This window comes from Schistocerca serialis, chromosome 1, assembly GCF_023864345.2.
Source record: "Schistocerca serialis cubense isolate TAMUIC-IGC-003099 chromosome 1, iqSchSeri2.2, whole genome shotgun sequence".
NCBI lineage: Eukaryota > Metazoa > Arthropoda > Insecta > Orthoptera > Acrididae > Schistocerca > Schistocerca serialis.
This window is the reverse complement of record NC_064638.1, coordinates 563485918-563500888: the sequence shown is the minus strand read 5'-3', so window position 1 is coordinate 563500888 and position 14971 is coordinate 563485918. Positions and strand designations below refer to the sequence as shown.

The following is a 14971-nucleotide window of genomic DNA, read 5'->3' as shown; positions in this document are numbered from 1 at the left end:
TATGGACATGAAGGTAGGTGGTGTGTGGGTATTGCTTAGTATAATGATAAGGTATGGTGGAACATGGAGAGGGAAGAGAAAAGGAGAGCATGAGCGGTATGAATAGGGAAAATTAATTGTTGATACCAGATACAAATAAAGGGACGGATTTCATTGTTTGGGATTGGGATTCTGGACCAGCAAAACGACCGAGCTCGACAGTGTTCCTTGGTGCATTACGTATCGTCACTTGGGGAGAGGCGGGAAGACTTAACACATCCCGGAGACGTACGGCACAATGTCCACAAGCACCAGAATCCATCCAGTAGTTGTTAGGCGTGCTACTGGAAGAATCGAACGCCCTTCTACAATAACTCCTTACGAACCATTTGGCCAGCACTGAAGCACGTTGCAGAGCATGCACTACCGATCATTGTGATTACACACGCTGTTAGGAGCCAAACATTGCTTCTGCTAATGTAGGAGGGACCATCACAAATCGCTGCGACTTCAGAGTCTTTGAATAAAAGTGTCATTTCTGCACGTCTTATTGCGTATTTCTTTCAATTACCTTCGGTACATCCTTACGTTTTCCACACCAATGAACAATTTAAAGACTTAAACTTTTACAGAATTTGCTGTAACATAGAGAAACCAGCAGAGGAACATACTTAATAATAAATATTGCAATTACGACGCTGTTTGGCAACGCTGATGTATCTTAAAACAGCAACGAGCCTTATCGGTGAGTTGTAGAGGGTGTAACGGGTTAAGCGCATGTATTTCTACTGGTGACTAAGGCCAGCGTACTGAACAACATTACATCAGTATTCAAGTAATCTACCGATTAATAATTATAGCCATTACAAGTCGTATGTTTTTAGGTTGAGTGGTACATCCAAGTACACATGGCAAAAGCAAGCCATTATTGCTTACTTTACCCTGGGCAGCACGTCAGGTGTTGAAGTGTGGACTTGCGGGCGCAAAACGGTTAACCTATACCGAAAGGCGTAGTCCTCGTAGTGCAGAAAGTGAAGACTGTGCAGAAAACACCGGGTCGTAAAGTATATGACATATTTGTGGGAAGACTGTCTGATTCAGAGAAAAAATAACCAACACATTGATGTACGTACATATTATGGTACCCCACATAAAAATATCTGCACACTCGTTACATCCTGTAGTTTTGTCCTTAAAATACTTGCATGCATGCAATATAAACGTACGAATATTTCCTCAGAGTCAATAATGTTTTGAAACGAAGTGTATTACAGTTCCTCCACCCCTCCCGCTCGCTCAGTTTTTATGTCAACAAACACACTTGCTGCACAGTGGTCAAGTTACATCAGATACATAACATCCATCACGGCACTTGCAAACAGCGGTAAGAGTTGTCGCACAGGACGAGAGTGTGGCGGTACTCACGTGGTGAGGCGTGGCGTCCAGGTGTGCTTCAGCGTGGGCGCAGCGCAGGATCCCGGGGGGCAGCCGGCTGGGGCGTTGGGCGAACGCGTCCGCACTAGAGCTGGCGAACCGCGGCGCGCACTCGCGGGACCTGACACACACAGAAGGCGCTGATCAGGGCTCACGGTCTGCACTGTTCTGTGTACTAGACCGAGCCTGTTCCTTCTCCTAGAAGAAAAAACAGGAGGCAGTAGAAAGAGATAAGGGATCTAATATCAGAATCAGAATTTAGAAGGGCCTTGGAAAACTTATAATCAAAAAAGGCAGAAGGAATGGATAACATTCTATCGGGATTTCTAAACTCATTGAGGAAGTGGCAACAAAACAATTATTCACACTGGTGTGCGAGACTGGCGATATACCATCTGATTTTCGGAAAAACACTTTCCACACAATTCGCAAGGTTGCAAGGGCCGACAAGTGCGAGGATTATCATACAATCGCCTTAAAAGCTAACGCATCCAAGTTTCTGAAGAAAATAATATACTGAATAATGGAAAATAAAACTGAGGATCTGTTAGATAACGATCAGCTTGGCTTTAGGAAAGGTGAAAGCACAGAGGAAGTTCTAACGTTGATACTGATAATGGAAGCATGACTGAAGAAAAGTCAAGACACGTTCATAGGATTTGTCAATCTGGAAAAAGGGTTCTACAGTGTAAAATAGTGCAATATATCCGACATCCTGACAAAAATAATTCTAAGCTATAAGGATTGACAGGTAATATACAATATTACAAGAACCAAGAGGGATTAATAGGATTGCAAGACCAAGAACAGAATGACCGGGTTAAAAAGCGTGTCAGGTATGGATGTATCTTTTCGCTCCAGCCGTTTAATATATTCACCGAAAAAGCAATGATGGAAACAAAAGAAATTAAACTGAAAAAATATCGGTGATAAGATTACCTGATGACACTGCTATCCTCAGTGAAAGTAAAGAAGAATTACAAGATCTGTTGAATAGAATGAACAGCCTAATGAGTGGAGAGAGTAAATCGAAGATAGGCGAAACTAGTGAGAAGTAGCAGACTTAAAGAGAGTGAGAAACTCAACATCACGACTGGTGATCACGAAATAGACGAGGTTAAGGAATTCTGCTACCTAGGTAGCAAAATAACCCATGGTGGACGGAGCAAAGAGGACATAAAAAGAAGACTAGCACTGGCAGAGAGCGCCTTCCTGGCCAAGAGAAATCTGCTAGTATCAGATATAGGTCTCAAGTTGAGAAATCAATTTCTGGGAATGTTTATTTGGAGCACAGAATTCTGTGGTAATGTAACATGAACTGTGAGAAAATAGGAAAAGATGAGAATCGAAGCACTTGAGACGTGGTGCTAGAGAAGAATGTTGAGAATTAGGTAAGAAATGAGGAGGGGCTGCGCAGAATCGGGGAGGAAAGGAACATGTGGAAACCAGTTGCAACAAGAAGTGACAGGACGATAGGATATCTGTTGAGATACTAGGGAATAACGTCCGTGGTAACAGAGGGAACTGTAGAGAGTAAAAGTTGTAGAGGAAGACAGAGACAGGGATAGATTCAAGAAATAATTGAGGATGTAAGTTGCAAGTGCTACTCTCAGACGAAAAGGTGGGTGCAGGAGAGCTTCTACCTAAAGCTCTGAGTGCAGCACCAAGTGGTGCTGAGGGACGAGAAGGAAGAGGAAAACAAAGGCTGCAGCCGAACGCTGTTAGAATAAGGCATTCGCCTTGTCAGTGAGTTCAGGGTAAGTAGAGTGGTGACAATATCTATTTTTGTTGACATCAAAAATTATTTGAATTAGTTAGTATTTTTTGCGCGGATTTTTTTGTACGATAATCTTAGCTATGTGGAACGCATCATTTTACTTTCATATTACACCTTCAAGAGTGCATTATCTGATTAAAAATGTCCGGACACTTGTTAGTGGACATTAATACGGGGGTGTTCATCCTTCGCTTATACATGATGATTCAGCTGCCCCTAACAATTTGTTATACGCAACCATTATTACGTCCTTATTAGGAACGGTATCCAGACAGGCGAGAGTCACGTAATCGATATACACTGATCAGCCAGGACATTACGACCACCTACTTCATAGCCAGTATGTCCACCTTTGGCACGGATAGACGCGCCGTGGACTGGAAGCAATGAAGTCTTGTTATGTCGCTGGAGGGAGTTGGAACCGAGTCTCACATCTGCACGCACAAGTCGCCTAATTCCCGTAAATTCTGGGGAGCGGGGTGGTGGGAGGGAGAGGGGGGGGGGGGGAAGCGGGAGTGAAGACCTCTGACGCCACGTTCAATCACGTACCAGATGTTTCCAGAACGAGATTTTCACTCTGCAGCGGAGTGCGTGCTGATATGAAACTTCCTGGCAGATTAAAACTGTGTGCTGGACCGGGACTCGAACTCGGGACCTTTGCCTTTCGCGGCCAAATGCTCTACCAACTGAGCTACCCAAGCACGACTCACGCCCCGTCCTCGCAGCTTTACTTCTGCCAGTACCTCGTCTCCTACCTTCCAAACTTTACAGAAGCTCTCCTGCGAACCTAGCAGAACTAGCACTTCTGAAAGAATGGATATTGCGGAGACATGGCTTAGCCACAGCCTGGGGGATGTTTCCAGAATGAGATTTTCACTCTGCAGAGGAGTGTGCGCTGATATGAAACTTCCTGGCAGGGTTCGAGTCTCGGTCCGGCACACAGTTTTAATCTGCCAGGAAGTTTCACGTACCAGATGTCTTTGATAGGGTTCAGATCTGGCGAGCTGGAGGACCAGCACACCAACAAATAATATTATCACAAATGAAATGACACAATTTCAGAGACTTAACATAAAACTCCATCACACTCCAGCACTTGTGACAAACGCATTATCTTGTTGAAAAATGCCACTGCCGCCGGGAAACATGATCTTCATGAAGGGGTGTTCGTGGACTGAACCAGTGTACGATACCCCTTGGCCTTTATAGTGTCTTGCACGGGCTCCGTCCCACAGCACAGGCGTCAGGGAGCTGTTCTGCTGGAAGAGACAGATTCGCACCCTTCCATCCGCGTGATGAAGGTATCGGGATTCACCAGACCATGCAACGCTCTGCCACTGCGCCAACGTCCAGTGCCGATGGTCACGTGCCCATTTCAGACGTAGTTGCCGACGTTGTGGTGTTAACATTGACACATGCATGGAACGTCGGCTGCGGAGGCACATCATTAGAAGCGTTCGGTGCACGGTGTGTTCAGACACACTTGTCCTCTGCCCAGCATCAAGGTCTGATGTTCGTTCCGCCACAATTCGCCGCCTGTCTTGTTTTACTTGTCTGCCCAGCCTGCGACGTCCGACATTGTAATGAGGGGTGGCAGCTCAGCCCCACGACGTCTGGACGTGGTTTCACCTCCATTTCGCCACGTATTGAAGACACTCACCACGGCACTCCTTTAAAACCCGTCAAGTCGCGCAGTCTCTTAAATGCTCGTGCCGAGCCTCCGAGCCATCGAACTCTGCCCTCGGTCAAACTTAGATAGACCGCACGCCATTCTCATTCTACTCAAGGACAGCACTCTCACTGATATTACATTCACATTGCGTGTGTCTGATTAGCAGTCATTCCTCGTCGGGTGATGCTACTGTCGCCTGGGCGGATTCATATCGATAGTAGGTCAGTGGTGATAATGCTCTGGCGGATCGGTGTAAGCTCTCGCTCACTGCTTTGACCAACTGTTAGCAAACGGAATCAAACTAAGACAACACAAGTGAGTATTGGCCATGAGTTACATCGTGGTTTTGGACCAGGACATATCCTACTTCCCCCAGTTTTATCCAAGGGTCTCCAGTCTTTATTTGTGTAATTAGCTGTGTAGTCATACAGGTTTTGGTTGTCTCTGTTAGTTTACTCCGTTTATAGTACTTAATTTTTCGTAAATGGTCCAGAAACGTCGCCTCATAAAATCACTTCACTGATGCTGCAGGGTGCACTGCTATGCTTAAACAAACATCCACCGTCTCCGGACTGTTCATCTACTGTACACAGTACACACAGTGCTATAAAATGTGTTCACATTCTTCAGCAATTAGCTGTCTCTTGAGCACAATAAGGTACCACAGCTCAACCACGGAAAACGTCTCCACACCGTAATACCATCTCCTCCGTACTACCGTGTTAGCGCTACACTTCATGCGCTCACCAAACTCATTTTGGTTTATTTGCACCCTGGAAAACATGTGTAACGTGGTACCTGAGGTTGGGTGTGTAAATTGCAGTACAATTAACCTCTCTGGAAAACATTCATTGTGTTTTCCACAATATTATGTACACCAGCATCCAACCAACGGATACTAATCCCTCTACACGACTTCCACACTACTGCAGGCAACTAAAAAATATGTACTATCTGATGATGAATCTGTAGGCGGTTCGAAACCGGTACCGAAATAAAAAAAATTGAAGAACAAAACAAGAGGCGACGGGTTGCAATAATTTGAAGAAACCTTTAAACTCATACTCTTCCAACGGATTGCCACAGGGTAGAGCGTAATTCGCCACTCCAAATCACTCGTTTCCAGTCATCCTTTGTCCAGTGGCGTCGGTCTTTACACCACTTCACTCGTCCATAAGCACTGACTACAGAAATGTTCGCCTTTATGAAGAGTTCGTTGACCATTGTGCTCCGTTGTTTCTAACTATATGCGCAATGTCTTTGTTCCATATGGACTGCTGGTAGCATTTTGGAACTTACTACTAATTCCTTCCGCTAATTTCATACTATTTTTTTCTACCTTCCTTCGCAATGCTATACGGTTGCTGTCCGCCACTACACTGTCTGTCAGTGCATGAGATATTCCTGGTCTTAGTGGAGCTGTGGTTGGTTCTCTATGTTTCCACTTCACAATTCCATCATCAGCAGTCGACTTGGACATCTTTAGAAAGGTTGAAAGAAAAGTTCTGACAGACCTCTGTTCAGATGACGTCCAGTGACTATTCGACGTTCGAAGTCTCTGAGGTCTCCTGAACGACCCACTCTGCTGCTGCTGCTTCTCTACTGACAACACAAACTCCCCCCCCCTCCCCTCCTATTATTCTGGCAGGCCCACTTCAGGGACATCTAATGGCCAATTCCGCATTACATAGGGGTGTCCACATGTCCACATATCTTTGATGAGGTCGTGTTCAAATGGCTCTGAGCACTATGGGACTTAACATCTGTGGTCATCAGTCCCCTAGAACTTAGAACTACTTAAACCTAACTAACCTAAGGACATCACACACATCCATGCCCGAGGCAGGATTCGAACCTGCGACCGTAGCAGTCGCGCGGTTCCGGACTGAGCGCCTAGAACCGCTAGACCACCGCGGCCGGCTGAGGTCGTGTAAATCCGGCTACATGCATATACAAAGTTGTTTTAAACTAATACAGATGATTAAATATTAAATACAATGAATAACCGAACATCACCCATTGGGATATTTTGTGGTCTCTCAAAGGCTTTTGATTGTGTTAATCATGAAATTCTTATAGATAAGCTTAAGTATTGTGGTATGAGTAGGACAGTGCACAAATGGTTTAATTCATACTTAACTGGAAGAATGCAGAAGGTTGAAATTAACAGTACAGAGAGTCTACAAAAACCAGCTGAGTCCTCTAACTGAGGAGGTATCAATCTTGGGTCCCTTATTGTTCTTAATATGTGTATATATGTATATTAACGACTTCCCACTCTATATTCATGAAGATGCAAAATTAGTTCTTTTTGCTGCTGGTACAAGTATAGTAATCATACCCAAGAAGCAAGAATCAGTTGAGGAAATTGAAAATAATGTCTTTCATAAAATTATTAATTGGTTCTCTGCAAATGGACTCTCACTAAATTTTGAGAAAACACAGTTATTCAATCTGTACAGTAAATGGCATAACACCATTGATAAATATAGACTATGAACGGAAGTCTGTTGCTAGGGTAGAATACTAAAAATTTCTGGGTGTGTGCATTGATGACAAATTGAATTGGAAGACACACATCGATGATCTGCTGAAACGGTTAGGTTCAGCTACTTATGCTATTAGGGTTATTGCAAATTTTGGTGATAAATATATCAGTAAATTAGTCTACTATGGCTATTTTCATTCACTGCTTTCACATAGCATCATATTTTGGGGCATTTCGTCATTAAGAGAGAAATTATTCATTCCACAAAAGCATGTAATCTGAATAATAGGTGGAGCCCACCAAAAATCACCTTTCAGACATTTATTTAAGGAACTGAGGAGATTCACAGTACCTTTGCAATACATATATTCACGTATGAAATTTGTCATTAATAACCCATCCCAATTCAAAAATAACAGCGAAGTGCATAGTTACAACACTAGAAGAAAGGATGATCTCACTTTGGCACAGAAAGAGGTGAATTATGTTGCCACAAAAATTTTCGGTCATTGGCAAATAGTATTACAAGTCTGACAGATAGCCAACCAACATTTAAAAGCAAATTAAAAGAATTTCTGAATGACAACTCATTCTACTCAATAGATGAATTCTTAGATATGAAGTAGTAACTGTAAAAAAAAATAAAAAAATTAAAAATTAATTATTTTCTGTAAAGAAAACTTATGTTAAAGTGACACGTTCCACATCATTACGAAATGTCATATTCATGATCAATGGAACAAGGATTAATGTATGTATGTATGATGAAGACTAATAAATCCTACCATGACAGATAGCCAACCAACATTTAAAAGCAAATTAAAAGAATTTCTGAATGACAACTCATTCTACTCAATAGATGAATTCTTAGATATGAAGTAGTAACTGTAAAAAAAAATTAAAAAATTAAAAATTAATTATTTTCTGTAAAGAAAACTTATGTTAAAGTGACACGTTCCACATCATTATGAAATGTCATATTCATGATCAATGGAACAAGGATTAATGTATGTATGTATGATGAAGACTAATAAATCCTACCATGACCTTTTACATTTTGCATACATAGAATTTTTTCTACGGAATAGGAGTTGTCCAGGACAAACGTTTTCAATGTTTCCAAATTTCACTTTGCTGTCTGTCAGAAATACGTATCAACAGGTAAGCGATCAAACATTTTGGTGACAGCGTTGCACACCCCTTTTTCTGTTAATGACAACGTTAATGTAAAATAATGAAACTGTTTTATTCTTTGGTGTCGTAATTATGTACATCATTGTCGCTTTTGAACTGTGGTAGGCTACTTACAACAAACTTCATGAGAGAATACACACATACCGTGAAGCACTAGTCACAATACCTGACTCCTGAAACAGATGGCGACAAGATGATAGTGGGCGAGCACCACATATTATTCTTACACCATGTTTTTGAGCAATGGAAACTTTCTTAAGGAAAAATTCCTAGTAAAAATGTGAGTGAACTGCGGTCTTTCAGGAGTTCAAAAGCGTATTTTCTTGAATTTAAAGTCTCTATAATATGGCCACTAAAATTTTTGATGTTTTACTTACTAGTAACTCATCATGTGTGACTTTTGTCATTAGTGTGTCAACTTTAAGTATTCCGTCTTTTCGAAACTGAGATCGAGAGAATTTGCAGAAAATCACTAAATAAGTGTAAATGTCGTGTGACTATTGCCTCCCGTCGGGTACACCGTTTGCCGGGTGCAAGTCTTTCGATTTGACGCCACTTCGGCGACTTGCGCGTCGACGGGGATGAAATGATGATGATTAGGACAACACAACACAACACAACATCCATTCCATGAGCGGAGAAAATCTTCGACCCAGCCGAGAATCGAACCGGGGCCCTTAGCATTGTCATTCTGTCGCGCTGAACACTCAGCTAGCAGGGGCGGCCAGAGAACCACTGAAAAATTTTTTTAAGAATATTTGTCATTAATTCCGCTGCTGTACACACAATTTGGTTCTACTTGTGTCATCTACGTCTGGTGGGCTTACAGTAAAGAGCTTGCCTGGATACCAAGAGTTGAGTCTGTCTTTTAACCTACCATTCGCCTTGCAATGATACGGATATTCGCTAGAAACGATGTATGTTTCGGGTTGCACATTAAGCTGTACTCGTAGATTCCCTTTTCCTGGTTGGATAACTGGGGTGGGTTAGGGCCATGCAAGCCTCCAAAACGGCGACCAATTGAAAGACTTGCATCACGGCGTTGAGCCACACTGATTATTATTATTATTTCTTTCTTTTCTCAGACGTTAAGTCTGGTTAAAAATGGAAAGTGACACGGACCTTGATCAAGCGTCACTTCCTTTTAACTGTATGGTATGTGTTATATTGCATTTAGGAACTTTTGGGTAATTGAACATGTATCAATAATTACAGATTTCTGTAGCTGTATATATAAGTTTGGATGTAGCTGTATTGCATTGATGTACTGGTGGATATTGTGTGGTATGAGTCCTGTGGTTGATAGTATAATTGGTGTAATGTCAACTTTATCCTGATGCCACATGTCCTTGACTTCCTCAGCCAGTTGGATGTATTTTTCAATTTTTTCTCCTGTTTTCTTTTGTATATTTGTTGTATTGGGTATGGATATTTCGATTAGTTGTGTTAATTTCTTCTTTTTATTGGTGAGTATGATGTCACGTTTGTTATGTGGTGTTGTTTTATCTGTTATAGTGGTTCTGTTCCAGTATAATTTGAATTCATCATTCTCCAGTACACTTTGTGGTGTATACTTATTATTATTATTATTATTTTATTATTATTATCTCCAAATGAACTAATTCTGATTGCATATTAGACAGAAACTATAGTGGACCTATTATTGAGCCTTATCGAAGTACGTAAGTGATTCCTTGCCAGTCAGAAGATTCTTCCCTGGTTACATCGGCTGAATTATTATAGACAGGATAGAGATGCGTTAAGCTTCGTGAAGGCAATTATAGAGTTACATGCATGGGAAGCAGCAGCGCCAAGATTTCGGTTGCTAAGAATGGGTTTAAGAGCGCTGTGCTGCTCATATTCCATGAAGAGTGGTACAACATGCTTCTTCCTTCCATATGCGTCTCACGAATAAATCAGAGCTCATATGGAGGTTTACCGACAGTAATTCCTCCCACGCGTAATTCGCGTATGGGACTGGGATGGGGTAAAGGCATTAGTAACACTGGTACCCATAGCCACTTACTGTACGGTGGCTAGACGAATATGTACGTAGAAGCTCTTCCATACCGAATTCAAAACACGCTGTAAGATCACTGTGCATCATGTTAACCAATTTTAGGAGACACCCCCATGAGACTATCTCAAATTTGAACGTATGTTCCATACATAATACAGCCAAGCCCTACAAAATTTGAGTAGAAATTACACGAAACACAAGATTTCACGAGACTTTCCATGGAGGGCTGCAAAATGTCGTAGAATTTTTACAACCGTTTTAGTCAAATTTAAGACGGCTTAAAATTTAAATTAGTAGTAATGTGAGTTACTAAAGATTAGAGGTATAGGTTACTGTGTTTTTTCAATCCTTTTAAATTATTCGGCTGAGTCATTCGCCATTCTCGTGGTAATGAAATCAGAGCGGGACTGAAATTAATGACGAAGATGTGACCGCTATAATTTTTTAACACTCTAAGTATACCGAGCACCATCTAGCGGTTCCGCACAGAAGTTATTAATACGTAAAATGCCAACAAAAATCTAAGCATCAAATTTGTGTACATTTAAACGTCGTATTGCTAAATATTATCAGCTTCTATGTTGTTCATTCCATGTAGGCTTTCACGGCCGGCGTCTTTATCAGTAAACTCTTCCGGGCTAAGTTGCCGTGGTCGATCTGTAGAACTTCTTCTCCCTGACGTTTCGTTCTCAACTACGGAGAACATCTTCCGAGGTGAGTCGACGACTGGCTGCTAGGAGCTGGGGCCGCCGCTTATACAGAGATCGTAGGGGGCGCCACCACACGTGTGGTGGCGCCCCCTACGATCTCTGTATAAGCGGCGGCCCCAGCTCCTAGCAGCCAGTCGTCGACTCACCTCGGAAGATGTTCTCCGTAGTTGAGAACGAAACGTCAGGGAGAAGAAGTTCTACAGATCGACCACGGCAACTTAGCCCGGAAGAGTTTACCTTCTATGTTGTTGTTGTTTTTTTCATTAAAAAGTGCAGGTGTTGTTTATGGTAGAAAAGATTGTATACTAATTCAAACAGTCAGTAAGGGCTGTTATGTTTAATATTTGATAGTTTTTTTGTATATTTTTAATGTTTTACGATAATGGACAGTAGTGAGGAGATAACTGTAACAATAAACAGGCTAACACTCACTCACAGATGATTCATACAATGTTGCTTCTTTAACTATTGGACACATCATCACCTGTCGTTTCTAGACGCATGCTGCATGCAGTGCGTTGCTTTTTAATGGTACTGTTGGCTGCCTCGTCGTTAGCGTCGTTAGCCTGATATTTCGTGGTAGCTACCAACAACTAAAACACAACACGAATTTCGAAGAATGTGTGTGAAAACGACTGCCTCTGCGTACCTGACGAGCACCTAAAGATGAATGCATGTTTAGCATCTACGCGCAAGTGGTAGCTCATTCTTCAAGGCTTCCGTACCTCAATCTGTGAAAACAAAACACTTATAGGATCGTTTTATTGTCCGTCCGTCCGTCTGTCTGTCTGCGCCTGTCTCTCTGTCAGCCTGTTAAAAACTCTTTTTTTCTCAGGAGCGGGTAGACATATCAAGTTGAAATTTATCTCACATACTGAGATCTATTGTCTCTTGGTGATGTAAAACACTGATGCTTCTAAGTCAATACAGTCAAAAGATACTTCCATTTATATCGCATATTTTAACACTCGAAAACTCACTTCTCAAAACCCACAAGGCTACTTCCCGTTGGCCTAGAATCATGAAATTCTGCAAGAAGCAAGGTTTAAATGCACAAGTAGAGCATAAAATCCAAAAATTGTTAATTTGTCATTAAATCATACTAAAAAAAGAATTTTTGTGATTTGTTACCAGACTGTCTATCTGCCCCTCCGCCTGTTAAGAGTTCTTTTTCTCGTGGACGGGTAGACGTTTCAGATTGAAATTGATGTCACATACTGAGGTCTGTACTCTTCTGCTGGTGTAAAAAAGTTAAGCTTCTAAGTCAATGCAATAAATAAGTACGGCAGTTTATGTCACCTATTTTGATTCTCGCAAACTCACTCATTAAGACCTATAGCGTACTTTCCGTTGACGTACAATCTTGAAATTTGGCAAGAAGTAAAGAGAAAAAATCAAAATTCTGTTGTCATTTGCTATCCGGCTTCAAACTTGACATTAAAAGATTCTCGAAAGTCTTGGAATCACTGGGGCCGATATGTTGCCAGTGTCAGAGTCGATAACATTTCCGATTCCCGGAATGGATGAACTTCCTGTATACGTAATTAAGTTTGTACGGAATCCTCAGTACAGAAGTCCTACTCGCATCTGGCCATTTTTTTGATTCAGTGATCAGTTCTGTGAGCACTCAGATGGGACTGTGATGGAGCGCCCTTTGTCCTCTGTTATTGCCAGTCTGTTTACGGACGATTTCGAGGAACGTGTCCTGGAGTCACCGACATTGAAACCTTCATGCTTTTATAGACATGTAGACGATACTTCAGTTGTTTGACCTCACGGCAGCGATAATTGGAAAAGCTTTTTAGAACATATGAATTCAGTCAACACAAATATTCGGTTCACTATGGAGGTGGAAAAGATGCCAATTCACACCGATTCGTAACTTCAAGCTGATAGTTACCACCATCCGGCTCAATGTGAAGTGGTACCAGCGTTCCCAGATTGAGTTTTCAAAATTCCGCTTTTGCGGACAAAATAATTACCCAATGTAAGCGACTTTCCGTATCGTAAACCTACCTACTCCTCTAAATATTGTATGTTCCTAGCATTAGAGGCTTGAATAGATTGTATTGTGTGTCCAGGGCGTGAAATTATCGCACATGTCACAAAATAATAGCTCATAAACTAAAACATTCAATCTGTAAATAAAAATTATATAATACTCAGAAAAATAAAAAATTTCCGGTAGTTAGCATACTGGACTCGCATTCGGTAATATAACGGGTTCAAACCCGCGTCTGGCCACCCAGATTTAAATTTTCCGAGATTTCCCTAAATCGCTCCAGGCAAATGCCGGGTTATTTCCTTTGAAAGGTCATGTCCCTTTTCCCTCCTCATCCTTGACGCAATCCGAACTTCTGCTCAGTCTCTAATGACCTTGAAGTCAATGGGACGTTACACCTAATGTTCCTTTCCTCTTAAAACTACGAAATCCAACATGGTATCTCCTCAGAACCAGATACGCCCACGAAAGACGACACACCCCCCAAACGGTAGAAACTGTGCATTTACACGTCATACTGATATCACGGAGAGAAAGCAACATGATAAGCCTAACTTCTAACACAAAAAAGGTGTATCGCTTGATTTGAAGAGAGAGTAACATCTAGCGAATATCTAGAAAACTGAGTATGTGTTATCTGAACTAAAATATTAGAGATGTCATTAGTGGTAAGGCTAAACAGATAAAATACGTACGTCCCCCAGTTCAGTGGTACCGAAAGTTTCTTCCCCAAAAATTTCTCAGAGTTTTCGTTTTCCCAACAGTTCACACCATAAAATATTTTCCCCAAATTTGCGGTACCTCGTACCTTGGTTCAAAGGGTCGACATCCGGGATGACCTAATGTAGAAAGTTTTCGCAACATCCTCTTCTTTCTAGTCTGCTTTCCACGGCCTTGATAACATGTTCTTTTTTGAGAAAGTCAAACATGTATACTTTGAAGTCAATCTTACAACTCATTTGTGTATTGCAAGCCAACGGCCTTGCCGCTTGGTAACACCACTCCCCGTCAAGCGGGGTGCACTCAGCCCTTGTGAGGCCAATTGAGGAGCTACTCGTCTGAGAAGCAGCGGATCCTGTCACGAAAACTGACAGTGGCCTGGAGAGCGGTAAGCTGACCACATGCCACTCCATATCCGCAGCCACTGTCGCCTATAGGAAAGGATGACACGACGGTAGGTCGGTACCATTGGGTCTTCTAGGACTGCTGGGCCGAAGTTGGTTTGGTCAGCAATCCTTCCTTCGTGGGGGAACATAGTCACATAGAATTTTTTTGAAACAAATTTTCGCCATTTGACTGTTACTTGTCTATGTGCTGTACACAGTGATGATTTCGGCTTTGTAGCCATTCCCATGCGCATATCGAAATGTTAAAATTTGTCTGACCTATTTGTGATATGGCTTCGTGGAAAAAACATACACTCCTGGAAATTGAAATAAGAACACCATGAATTCATTGTCCCAGGAATGGGAAACTTTATTGACACATTCCTGGGGTCAGATACGTCACATGATCACACTGACAGAACCACAGGCACATAGACACAGGCAACAGAGCATGCACAATGTCGGCACTAGTACAGTGTATATCCACCTTTCGTAGCAATGCAGGCTGCTATTCTCCCATGGAGACGATCGTAGAGATGCTGGATGTAGTCCTGTGGAACGGCTTGCCATGCCATTTCCACCTGGCGCC

At 42.0% G+C, this 14971-nt stretch overlaps 1 protein-coding gene across 1 annotated transcript in view; it reads right to left on the bottom strand.

Annotated features, from left to right (window-relative positions):
* The window catches only part of LOC126415956 (uncharacterized), a 503756-nt gene that overhangs the window by 371797 nt on the left and 116988 nt on the right, over positions 1–14971 (bottom strand). Inside the window, exon 2 of the mRNA XM_050083473.1 lies at positions 1405–1534. Coding sequence (XP_049939430.1) covers positions 1405–1534 — 130 coding nt within the window. The remainder of the gene's footprint in view (positions 1–1404; positions 1535–14971) is intronic.